Source organism: Phoxinus phoxinus (assembly GCF_949152265.1).
Source record: "Phoxinus phoxinus genome assembly, chromosome: 11".
Classification (NCBI taxonomy): domain Eukaryota; kingdom Metazoa; phylum Chordata; class Actinopteri; order Cypriniformes; family Leuciscidae; genus Phoxinus; species Phoxinus phoxinus.
This window is the reverse complement of record NC_136886.1, coordinates 14,059,899-14,073,490: the sequence shown is the minus strand read 5'-3', so window position 1 is coordinate 14,073,490 and position 13,592 is coordinate 14,059,899. Positions and strand designations below refer to the sequence as shown.

The window sequence follows — 13,592 nt, the reverse complement described above, 5'->3', positions numbered from 1 at the left end:
GCTGTCACTTTAAGAGCTGCATGGATTCAATATATACTGTTACACATGAAAACAGTCGTCTCACATTTGAATTGTTTAAAGTTATATTGAAATACTCACAAAAGTAATCAATAAGAGGAATCAAATTTTTAATTTTATAACAAGTATCCGATTCCTGACCTCAAGTATTCGATTCCAGAATGGTTCCCAACCCTAGAAATAAAAGCTGAAAACTGCTGAAAGACAGTCATAAATATTAGTATTGTAATTTTAAATATATATTAAAATAATAATATTATTATTTTTTTGTATATTTATTTAGTGAAAATTATAGCATAACATAATAAGCACTATTAATATATTATAATATTGATATAAAAATCAATGTTTTGCCAAATTGTATATCCTTTAATTACAATCACAATTTTTATCAGATTTTTTTTTTTTTCTCAAATCGTGCAGCCTTAGCTCATACTTATGATCTAAATAAACTCTTACTGTAAATGCAGGTTAGGGGCTCCAAGTCTTTCCTTTCTTTTCTTCATGTTCAAGAGTACAATAGATGGATAAGCAAAAAAAAGTCTTTACTCAGAGGTGCAACTGGGAAGAGTCCAGCAACAGGTCGCAAAAGAACTACATGGCGTAGTGTAAAAGTCTGTTACCAAACTATCACCTCTGATTGTGAAAGTTTCAGCAATTCCAGCCATACTTCCTGTATCTCCTTATCACAAACATTAACTGTCAAATCACAATGTGCCTTCAAGTCTTAGCTTGTCCCCGGCCAGAGCGAGTATCCACTTCTGTCATGACGGTATTTGTTGTTAAAAGACAGTCCTCTAAAGTTGTGTCCGGGACCGGGAGCGTTCTGTCTTTCTGAGCACTGTGAAGTACCATAACATCAGTCTGAAGAGAGAATGTTAAGAGTGTAACAATCCAAATTCTAAACAAATTAGAAGCTTCACTCTCCTCTGAGCTCTACTTCTAGTGGGTGTATATGTTGGCAAGACCGTCAGAAACACGGAAACACATCGAGTAATGAGGGAGAGGGCATTCTTATGATATCACAAGACCCTGGGGGAGGTGCAGCTGTTGCCCCTACCTCACACCGGTCCATCTCTGTATACACACACACACAGTTCTGAGAAGCGAGAGAACATCAGTGTCCTATCAATTGTTCCCAGACGAATGCTTTTGGCTAAATGTAGCCTCAAGGAGACAATAGGCAGGATCAAAGAGCAGAGAATCACCAGCACGAGAGTTAAGCCTGACTGGTTCAACACTGACACACACCACTACAGGAAAGCAAATTACACTGACACATGATCTACAGCTCTATGTGAGTATGCTCAAAGGGACAGATCACTTAAACATGACAATTTGCTCATGATTTACCCTAATTTCTCTCCAAATCCATATGACTTGCTATTTTCTGTGGAACACAAAAGGATATATTTGCACAGTACCCGTGTCATTCTTTTTTATATATTGAAAATGAGTGGGAATAGATACTGTCAGTGTCAAGCTCCAAAAATGACAAAAATAAATACATAAATATTACGGTCATAAAACTAACATAAAAGTAGGGATGCACTGAATCTGATACTACATTTTTGGTACCAATACCAATGAGTCATTTTACATTCTACCACATTTTAACTATATAGAATAAAAAATAATACATTAAAATTGTATTTAAAAAAAAACTATTTTGAATGTTAAAGTGAATTTAGACATCACAACATTATATTGTACATGCATGAAGTAAGGAAAATATTTTTTTTTGAGATTTGCTAAAGATTTCATTCAACAGTGTTAAATGTTTGTATCGTTTATTAATGTTGTTGTTATTAGTATTAATATACGTTTTAGATTTTTTAATTTTTTTATAGATTCCTACTGGGCATTCGGTGATGGAAAAGGTAATCGTATGGTGCTTGTCTGCTTTGTCTTTCTCTGAGATTGACAAATGTTTGCAAAAAGTTGCTTTAATTGTATGAACAAAAGCAGCGTGAACATTCTGTTAAACATCTCCTTTTGGGTTCCACTTCAAACCCAAAGTAAGTGATACAGGTTTTGATTGACATGAGGGTGAGTAAAAAAAAAAAGATTGAATTTTCATTTCCCCTTTACAGGGTGAAAAGGTGAGATGAAAAGGAAGGAGATACGAGAGGGGGAGTCAGAAAGTACCAAAACCCTAAATGAATGAAGGCTAAAATTAAATTACACGGACAAACAGTGTGGCTGAATAGAAGGCTTGATTTGATTAAGTCCTGTAATCCCGTGGCGGGTGGAACAAACTCAGTGAACCCTCACAATAGCCAGCATTCTTCCTACCCCTGCCAGTCACTCTGAGCTATACAAAGACGAGAAAAACAAAACCCTTAGCCTGTGTGCATAAGAAAGAACACAACAACAGTATGCCCACACACAACCTAGCACACTATACACATTATACCAAAAATATAACACCGAAATTTTGTCTGCTCACCCCTATTCTCATGATGCTGATGACGCGCCTACGTATGATTGGCTGTAAAGAGCACATTCTTTGCAGGCAGTGGGTTAAAAATAAACAGAAAGGAAGATATAGATAGGTGTTCTAGAACAGGAACCGAAATGCCCAGCTGTCGGAAAAGGCCTGCAATAATCTGTCTGTCACTGCCCTACCAGTAACCTACGACCCCCATGACCCAGTTCATGTGCAGTAAACAGTGTTGACACTGTGATCTAGTAAGAATGCTAACCCAACTGATACAGCAGTGTCTGAAACATTAAACACACTGCCTTATCAGGCAATATCCACACACAAGGCATTAATGCAAGTCTAAAATAAATGACTGCATTACACCCTACTACTAAGATGCATCCATCTAGTCGATTTTTGAAGGCAAAATAGATGTATCCTGATAATTCACAATCATGTGCATGTGGTTCAATTATAAAAAATTAAAATAAAAATAATTTTAAAAAGCCTTCTGAAGGAGCAGTATAAAAAAGTAGAAAAAGTTTAATTTACAGTAAATTAATGTCATGTGACAGAGCATGCTAATACCTACTGCTGATCTCACAATATCAGAGGGGTTATATTGTACTGGACATACGTCACATTTAATAATCAGATGCAGATCTGTGACTTTGAATTTATCAGAAGCAAAACAAAATGACTGGAGTATCTGCAACATCAATAATACGCAATAACTAAATGAGTTAGTAATCGTGTGTACACACAATGTACGACAATGAAGAATTCCACAGAGTCTTCCCTGCATTCTTTAAGCAGTATGGAAGATATTTATGTAACTCACAGTACGTATTAAAGTGCAATTAAAAGAGATGACCAGAACTACACACCTCTTTGCTTAATGGGCATGTCATGCTGTTCACTTAGAATTTTTTATACAATTTCCCAAGGTCAGACTATTCACAATAGACCAGGTTTCGCTATCCTCATTCAGAAAAAAAGAAATTCTCAAGTACTCACAAACTGCCTCTTCTGGGAAGACTCAGCTCCTTCTGAAATGAAGAAAGAGAAGAACACAATATTAACTGTAAATCAAATTAATGTGTCTGTGTCACAAAGCAAAGAGCAGAGCTTGTGCACAAGATATCATGGACACCAAAATTGGATACAGACACTAAAGCATCCACCAGGTGGCACAATTCAACTTGGGTCACAATTAAACAGACATATTTACAGTTTAACTGGAGGGAACTATTAACAACAGGTTTTTTTAAAAAAATATTAGGCTGTGTTATATTATATATATATGATTCAAATAATGATTGAGTGGAACAGTGGCTTGCATCCAGCATTATGAATTTAGTTTTCTCCCATATTGAAGGTAAAACAAAAAAACACCACTAGATGGCAAAAGTGAACCATTATTACACAGACAGATTTACCTTAGAGCACTTGCATGTCTACTGATAGCTGGACTGAGAAAAGATAACTGATACCAGGTCCAGTGGACCCATGGGACAGAGAGGACAGACACAGAATAAGGCCATACCATCTGTCATAGTTCATAGTGAATCTCCTCTCATGTAAATATCCAGTGCACACACGCACGCACGCCCAAATCAAACACTAGGCCTATAGAACAGTGATGTTATATGCACAAACCTGACTAGAAATATTTTTGATTAAATTCAGATTTCAGTTTATTTGTAAAGAGCTTTTCACAATAAGCACTGCTTCAGAGGAATTCTCTCTGATTTTTAACAGACCCCCTAGAATCCTCTTGTGGTCCCTGGACCCCTTTTCAAAACCTCATTTAATGTGTGGAGCGTTAAATATTTCTATCAAAACAAAATCTGAACAGCGTATTAGCGCTCTTGACAGATAAATAGCCACCCCAAACAATGGCTTTTAGATAAGTCGTTACATTCAATTATGGGATGTGTTTACAACGCGCGCAACATCCATTAAAAGTGTGGGTGTATGAGCAGAGGCCACGTGCGTACTGATCCTTACTGATTCAACTCATCCAGTTACACAATACAAGCGTTTGGTAGAGAGTACTTTCTCTTGACACCATGTTTCCTTTCATCTGGCTTAGCTGTCACTTTAAAAAACAGCAGTCTTTAAAACAGAAGTATACTGTATTGAAATACAACTAAATATAGCACATCATAATAGGAGCAACTTGGAAGTGATTTCTGGCAGAAATTTGGCAACTAATATAACTTTTCAAGTATGCTGTAAGAAAAAAAGACAAATAAAAAATAAAACCCATAGAAAAACGGATAATGTCCTGGCAGAAAATTACCAAAACCTTTTCAGTTAAGCTTCCTTTGACCATAAAACATGACAAATTGCAATAAATACTTTTAAAAATGTGTATAACACCAGTGAAAAATCAATACAGAAAATTATCACGGTATATTGCGCTGTATTTTACTTAGTGTGTTGTTTCTGTTGTACTACTGTGGTTGTGTGTGTGTGTGTGTGTGTGTGTGCGTGCGTGCGTGCGTGCGTGCGTGCGTGCATTTATAAAATATAATATAAAATATAATATAAAATAAAATATATTTATTATTCAAATAAAACAAAATGAACTATAATATGTATATTATGCATAATTATCTATTATCTTTTTTTCCAAATATGAAACCTTGAAATCAAATATTTATGCAAAATCTTTATAAAAAATATATATTTTACAGTATTACAATTAAGTCTTTTCAAGATCAAAATTATTTTTAGTTTTTGAATCACTTATAAAGTTTATGCATCGCGCAACACATATTATCTCAAATGTGATAGCTATGATTCCAATTGCGGCTCTCAATGGAATGCTAAAGACATGTTTGTTCAGAGAATGAGAATGATTCTCAGTACAATCTCTGGCTGAGAGCATAACTCATTTCAAGTACACACAAAAAAAGAGCCTCCTACTGAAACCAGCTCTTATTATTGCAGGGATATTTGACAGAAGTCAGTGGATAAAGAATATATTAGACCAGACAAATGCAATATTGTACTGACCATAGGAGAAACAGCAGATACAATTATGACAGGATAGTGAGTGTGAGAGAGTGATCGAGCTGTAACTGTATTCAGAGCGTGTCTATGAGACATCTGTCTCCCCACACCGGTGGAGGACTGAGCCAGGGAACCTTCACGCCCCCCTGACCCATCTGCAGAATATTAATACAGTAACTTCTCAAAGTGCAGCCTTAGCAAAACATGAGTCTACTTTTTTAATTAGCAACTCCACCGATACAAACCTGATATGCCTAGAGACTTCATATACGGCAGCTTTTTCTGCTTTTCATGTCAACTTGAAATCACTTTCCCTCTGCGCTGTCAGAAAAAGTGCATCTCTCCCTCTCTCTTGACCTCTGTAGCCTCTCTCTCTCTCCATAACAAGCCTGAAGTGCTCATCAGTGCATTCCCACTGCTCTGACCCAACTCAGGTATGGATGCATCAGCCTTCAAGCACTGTAGATGGACTAAACCTTGTTAGCTTGGGTGTAAGATGAAGTGAGAATCTACACTCGTTGCCAAATCTGATTAGTTGTGGAGCTAACCAGTGCTGCCTGATATCTGGATGGTATGTATGTGTGATAGTGTTCAGGAGAACTGTGACAGGAGTGAGAGCGTGCCATAGAAATGTTCATGCCTATTATCTACAGCTCTGCACTGAACGCAGAAAAAAATATGACAAAGCCAGACTAAGGCTGGGTTTCAAAACTTTGTAAGCTGTCTACCCAGCATAAGCAGTACTTTTTTGAACTACTTTTGGGACATCGGTGTACAGCCTAAGTTTTGCTTGTCTCTAAAATAGAAGCGAGTAGTTTGCAGCGATGCAACTAATATAGATCACTCTGCTTATAATCACCGAAGTTGTCCTTGGATCCCTTTCGAATGCCCAATTCCTATTTCTGTTTTTCTACTGTAGTGGCAATTTTAATCTTTTATTTCTTAATTTGTTTTCTCAATGATAAAATTGAATGCCATGTGTTCTGTATTTTGAGTTTTCCTGTTGTAACGTTGATACAGCTGTGGGTGTGACACTGAGACAGAGGTGAGAAGATCCCCAGGCTAGGGAGGGACTAAGGCAACCATGGGGGTCCTTAGTTCCTTTTGTTTGGGATGGGTGCTTTGATGATAACATGATAAAACTACCAGCAAACCATCTCTCCTGGTCTCACTCTGCCTGCAGCTGGACTGCAAGGATGGATGGGAACTATTCTTGCAAGAATAAAATATATTTTCTTTTAAAGACAAAACAATCTTGATGTTTCTTATGCCTGGGATGCTGTGTTTGTTAAGTATTGTTTTTTGCCACAACACTACTCCAGCCACTTTCCATGCCCATCTATAATAAAATAATTGTATTTTATTTTATTTTTAGGGCTGTTGATTTAACGTGTTATTTTAATTAATTAGATAAGGAAAAGAATGCAAATAAAATGAAGGCATTTAACGCACCCGCCACGCCTCAGACCTGCGTAGGTCATCTTAAATGTTATATAGTTAATTGGTGATGAACATGATGGAGGGCAACAACTCACTGCGTGATGTAACATGTAGAATGCAGTTAGAATGCCCATACAATTCAAGATATCAGGGCAAAAATGCCCCTATATGATTTTTTTAAGTTAATAATAAGTTAATATTGTGTTATATTTTAGACATATTTTAGAGGTTTTGCTCAATTTTGCTGAAGCCAAAGCAGAACTGCTGTGAATCTTCAAACACACAGTGGTGTTTTGTTTCTGAATGAATCCGCATTTTGAGGGAATCAATTGGGTGAACGAATTATTCAATGGCTCATTCATAAAGAGAGCCATTTACTTCATCCCTGAAAGAATCAACCGTTTGAACGAATGAATGAATCAATCAATGACTTTAGATATACCACCACCTACTGGCAGTTGTAGTTTCTTATTTAGAGTATCACTTAATTCAAGAAAAATTATTTCATATTTTGGGGATAGTTTGCCCAAAAGTAAAAATTCTGTTTTGGTCTGTAGACATAATCTAAATACCAATTCAGATGCCGCTTCTGAGAAAACAACAACAACATGGCCATCGTAGCCAAAATGTGTGTGTAATAAATGCTATGCCAAGTTTGATGTGCGATTAATTAGATGAATTAATCGGCACATCATGTAATTAATTCGATAAAAAAATGTAATTGCTTGTCAGCCCCAATTATTTTATATAAGATATTGATTGCTATGAATTGTATTATATATTAATTACATGTTTGAATAACTGTGATATCAAAGCCAATTTGTGATGTTTCTGTAATTCTAAAAACAGAAACATCAACAATTTCGGACATTGTTTTTTTAATGCAATCTGAAGCGAATGAACTCAGTTCTGGCAGACTGATTCCATTAAGGCATATGGAGGGTGGGGTCTGAGGGAGACCAGGGAGCAGTTGCTCTGCTACACAAAGCCACACAACAGCATTCTGGCCAAGGCTCTGTCATTGCCATGGGCTAAAAGGCTAGGCAATGAAATTAGCCAGAGTGACAGTTTGGAGCAGGCCCCCTGCTCTCCCACAAAAGCAATCTACCCAATGGAGCCCATTAATATTTCTTAAGTCCGTCCAGCATGACAGGAAGCCGTAGTGCAGGGAAATGTAATCAGTGAGATGGGCCGAAAGCAGCACCACACTGCTTAAATGGACTCCTGGAGACAGTTAAAGCCATCAGTAGCTGCAGCGAGATAAGCATCTCTATGTTTACACTGTTATAAGAGCTTACCAGAGGTGGCCGATTTCAGTTTTCAGGGGTTAAACAGTGAGTCGCATCAAGATGCTGCGCAATTTTATAGTGACCTTGGGTAGAGTAGAACCTGACGGAATCCAGTTATCCTGGGCAACAGTTATGAGTTTGACTGACAGCTATAAATCTCTCCCCAATTAGTGCTGACTTGTGGTTTTGTGCCCTCCAGGATAGATTTCAAGCTAGCAGAGCTTATTACAAAAGCCTCAGAGCTCTTGAGGCTAAGCAGCCATACATTAAGACAAAACACACACTGAACATTCGTTTAGCATCATTATGATTTGTTACAGGCAGAGTCAGGCTCCACTCATATCAACCTGACCCAGCAAGAACACAGTACTCAATAATAATGCAACGGCAGTGCAAGAGCACTGAAACAAACCAGAGCTGCTGTGACTATACTGTGTATAGTATGTCTCTTATGAAAATGCAGTAAAAACAGAACTATTGTGAAATATTACAATTTAAAATAAATGTTTTATTTTATTATATTTTCAAATGTAATGTATTCCTGTGGCGATGAAGCTGAATTTTTAGCAGTTGTTACTTTAGTCTTCAGTCACATGGTCCTTCAGAAATTATTCTAATATGCTCATTTGTTTTGTTTTTTTTTAAAGTTGTGCGGCTTAATATTTTTGTGAAAACCGTTACAATACTTTTTGTAGATTCTTTGAAGAATAGAAAGACAGCATTTATTTGGAACATTTTGTAACATTATTTATTTGTAATGTTATTTGTAACATAAAAAAATTAGTTATAGTCACTTTTAAACAATTTAATGCATCCTTGCTGAATAAAAGTATTAATTTATTTTAAAAATATATATATTGAACGGTAGTTAAAAAATATTACTTCTATTACTTGAATGATCGGGACGACACACACACACACACACACACACACACACACACAAAATTCAGCCACATGTGAGCCATACTGACACTTGAAGCATAAAGAAGCACAAAGTGCTGCCCTGTCCCAAGCCAAGTACAGTGTCCAAAAGCTTCCAATACGGAAACAGACAGCTCTGGTCCAAAAGTCAGAGTTCACTGGTTCCCTTGAGACCAAACCAGGGACACTGGACAGCCTCTGACACTGACAGGCTGTGTGCGGGACAGCAAGATTGCCAGGACAGGCACTTAACATGTCAATCATGCCAGCTCTATCTGTCCTTGAGTGAATGGCTGTCATATTTCCTCAAACAGATCATTACAGATGCAGGAGGATAATCCAGACGTGTACCAATGACACACGGTTTTAAGATCAGTTAGCATAACTGATCTGTGCTGTGCATGAAACTGGTGAAATTTCAAGCAATCAGAAGATATTTCATGTTTAATGCACTGTTGTTGGGAGCAGAGCAAAAAAAAATCACTGTGCGGGACTAGCAATGAGCAGAAATTGAAACTATATAATTACCAAAATGCCCTGTTGCTTTTTGATTGGGAAGCAAGAAAGAGATATCTTTTATTGTGTGTAGCTTTATCAAGTCACACCTGGTTAGGACACGGTGAGAGAGAGACAGATACAAGCACGCTGCCACCCCTGGACACGTTGACGCAGTCTTGGCCGATTTCATTACGCAGGACTAATGAACAAATTACAGTGGACCCAGGGGAGGCCTTGCTCGTTGAGTTTCTGGGGAAAGGACAGAGTTACGGAGCTCCTAAAAGCCCAGCAACTATAACCAAAAGCTTTGCTGGCAAGATCACAACTTAGAAACCAACAAGTCCTATATTGCTTCCTGCCACTATATTTAAACAATAAAAGTTCAAGAAGGGTATATAGTATAGTGATAGCATGAAGCAGGTCTGAGGCTGTTTGATTGTTTTATGGAGCAAATGGGGCGTAGCACTGCCTGTCGAGACTAATTGCTTGCAATGAACAAGCAAATGAAACTGATGGGGGTGAGAAAGAGAAAGAGAGGGAAAGGCAAATCAAAGAGTTATATGTACTAGGAGGATATTAATTAACTGGGTCATTGTAACAGATAGAACAATATACATAATAAGGAGAGTGTGACGCCTGTGGCAGAGCAGACATTATTATAATGAATGATTGAAAACTGTTGGGCTGTAACAGAGGATGATGGAGAACTGTGCCAAAAAAACATCTATAGAACGATATTGATACATTTAGGTTTATTATTTACAAGTGGAGGATAATTAAGAGCTCCGTAGAGCATACTTTTTTTTCAGAATGTGAGAGGTGTTTGCCCATGTAAAACTCGGCATCATGATGCTATCTAGTGTTGTATGGTAACTGGAGAGTTGCTACGCAGTTGGCAACATCTCGGTTTACCATAGTCATCATTTACCACAGGATGCATGGAATAGAATGAACCCAGTTGCGTGTGAGAGAGTGTTTAATTCAGGTTGTATAGCTCATTCATATTAATTGAAGCTGGTGCTGGGAGTATGTAGGGCAGGAAGATGGCTGAGGCGGGGCCACAGGGGAAGACAGGAAGCGGATCAGCTTAGGTACAGGATAGGAAAAGTGTGAATAAAAGAACAGAGGGAGGGCAAACGGAAGGATGCAGAAAAATGCTGTGAAATACTTCTGTTAGACGCAGCTGCAGGTTTGAAGAGATGCCACATCATCATCATCATTACAAACAAAGACAACTTGGCTGCCGCCAGCCTCCCGTCATACTGTGTGAGGGCTAAACCGGCGCAATTAGCAGTCGTGATACACGAGGATCTCCTCGTGTTGTTGGAAGGAAGCACCAAGTAATTATCCCTACTATTGTGGTGCGCTTTTGGCAGAAGAGGACGTCTAGCCCTTAATTCACTCATTCTGTCTTTTCCTGCGCTCCCTCCCTCAGATGCTAATCTAGTGATCAGTCAAGCTATTCACACTGACTATCAAACTGTGGAAATTAAAAAAAGAACATGAAAAAACCCACTAATCCTAATTAGAATTTGCATATTCAAATTAAATCTACATTCCTAAGTGGAGATAATGGAGAGTAAAGAAAAACACAATGCTGGTGTGGAGATTGGCAGATGTGCTTTTCTTTTCTTTTTACCTTTGAAGAATTAAAATAAAGTAATGATGTACCAGCATGCCAAGCGGGAAGCGTATTTGCCACTTCTGTTTGACAGCTATGTTGCTTTTACCTTTATTTGGACTTTAACGCTTTAAGCAATTGCCAGCACTGTTTTTTCTACGGATCATTATGCATTAGCATCGAGCTAACGTGACAATGCTGGAGCTACGTTCTGTCAGATCTCTCCACATGTAGCAGCAGGCTTGTCTCACTGGTATATCTTGCCGGCTGCGATATTCAAAGAGAGCTCATCCGTCTCCAACATACAGGGTGACAGTCGTCATCCCCCCACCCCCCAATGTAGACGAAGGAGCTTCAAAAGACAATGTCGGCAGGATTATTCGCAACAATGCATTGCCCAAAACGGGGTTGAACAATACAGTGCTGCATGTGGTTTGATCATGCTAATATTCAGTACTGTTTTGCTCTAAATGACAGTTGCAGGAATAGAACATTGCATTCGTGAGTGGAAAAGGAGTAAAAAAAAAAAAAACTGAGTCTTTTGAGGTGCTCAAACATATCAATGAAACCGCAAGGAAGCAGGAAGAAAACTGTAAAGACTGACCCATGTTTGAATCACTGAAAAGTCAGATAAACTACAAATCAATCAGTAATGTGTAGCAACTTGCATCGTATGCCATTGATTCCAGTTAAAGTGTGTTTTGAAATCATGGACTTAAATTATAGATGGGTATGCACCGAAATTTCATCCACCAAAAATTATCGGCAGAAAAGGGCATTTTCGTTTTTTGGCCAAAAAGAAAAACGTCCGAAAATAGTAGGGCTGTGAAACGATTAATCGCGATTAATCGCATCCAAAATAAAAGTTTGTGTTTACATAATAAATTTGTGTGTACTGTGTATAATTATTTTGTGTATTTGTTTATTTATACAAACACATGCTTGTATATATTTAAGAAATATTTGAATGTATACTGTATGTAGATTTATATATAATTTATATTATGTATACATATAAATATTTTATATACAAGTAACCAATTTGTCTTAAATATATACATGCACGTGTGTGTATTTATATATATATATATATATATATATATATATATATATACACACACAAAATAATTATACACAGTACACACACATTTATTATGCAAACACAAACTTTTATTTTTGATGCGATTACTCACAATTAATCGTTTAACAGCCCTAGAAAATATGACACCCTGCCCCTCAGTTCCCCCTTATTTACAATAAGCTAATTTAAAATAAGAAATAAAGAATTATTTATATATATATATATATATATATATATATATATATATATATATATATATATATATATATATATATATATATATATTTATAAATAGTTTATTAGAAATCATATATAATAATTATTTACCAAAAAGTTTGGGGCAATTGTTTTTGCACTTGCTACTAAACAGATCCCACGCTCCTCTGGGAGAGTAATGAAGTCATATTTGTCCCATCTTTGTCTCTGACATTCTCACACTATTCCTCCTGTCCCCCTTGACTGAGAGTCTGAGTTCATTACTGGTACGCGAACAGACACTTCTCTGGTTGTCAGTATTCAACTCCCAGGTGCTATCAAACTCCCTGACACACAAACATCTTCAATTCACACTTCTGCTATATCCGCCACCCCCCATAAACCATGAACACAATCCACACACACACTCAGCACAAGCGTCTACACACTAGTGAAGGAACCTCATTTGTCTTGGTCAAAGAAAACAGCTACCGAATTTTCCTGAATAATACAACAATTACTAAAATGCGCCTCTCGGGAAGACAATGAATGAGCGCTTGTAGTAGAAAATGAACACAAGAAATGAAAATGAATTCACAGAAGGTAAAGAAAATGAAAATATAATGAGAAGAGAAAATAGACTGGGAAAACAATAGAAGATGGAACCACGCCACACCCAGACAAATAAAAGAGCCAATGTAGAGAAAGAGCAATCAAGGCATGGAGCCCATGTATGTGTTATGGATGGCAGAAAAGACGCCAGATACACAGACAGACAAAAGGAGCAATGGTGCTCATTACTAGCTGAAGGAGAAACGGCTGTGTGAGGGTAGACGGAGGTCTGGCTCCCCAGAGAGGACACCACACGAGAGGCAGACGATCAAAAACCGCCCCCAACTACGCGAACAGACAGACAAGCAACCAACATACTGCTATTTTGCTGTGCATTTGATTAATGTCAACTGAGAGAGGTGCTACAGCAGAGACCACTGACTTCAAGTGCCAGACAAAAGGAAAAAAGAGATAGAAGTGAATGGAAGAAGAAAAAAAGGAAGTGAGAGTATTATAGTTTCCATCAAGAGA

At 37.5% G+C, this 13,592-nt stretch overlaps 1 protein-coding gene across 7 annotated transcripts in view; it reads right to left on the bottom strand.

Moving 5' to 3' along the window:
* Positions 1–13,592, bottom strand: part of mast2 (microtubule associated serine/threonine kinase 2) — a 130,278-nt gene that overhangs the window by 49,473 nt on the left and 67,213 nt on the right. For 5 of the 7 annotated variants that reach the window (XM_079628677.1, XM_079628679.1, XM_079628678.1 and 2 more), the window contains one exon: positions 3,461–3,492. In XM_079628677.1, coding sequence (XP_079484803.1) covers positions 3,461–3,492 — 32 coding nt within the window. Of the gene's footprint in view, positions 1–477; positions 1,157–3,460; positions 3,493–13,592 lie in introns of those variants that run through there. The other 2 variants (XM_079628680.1, XM_079628683.1) reach the window with 1 other exon arrangement.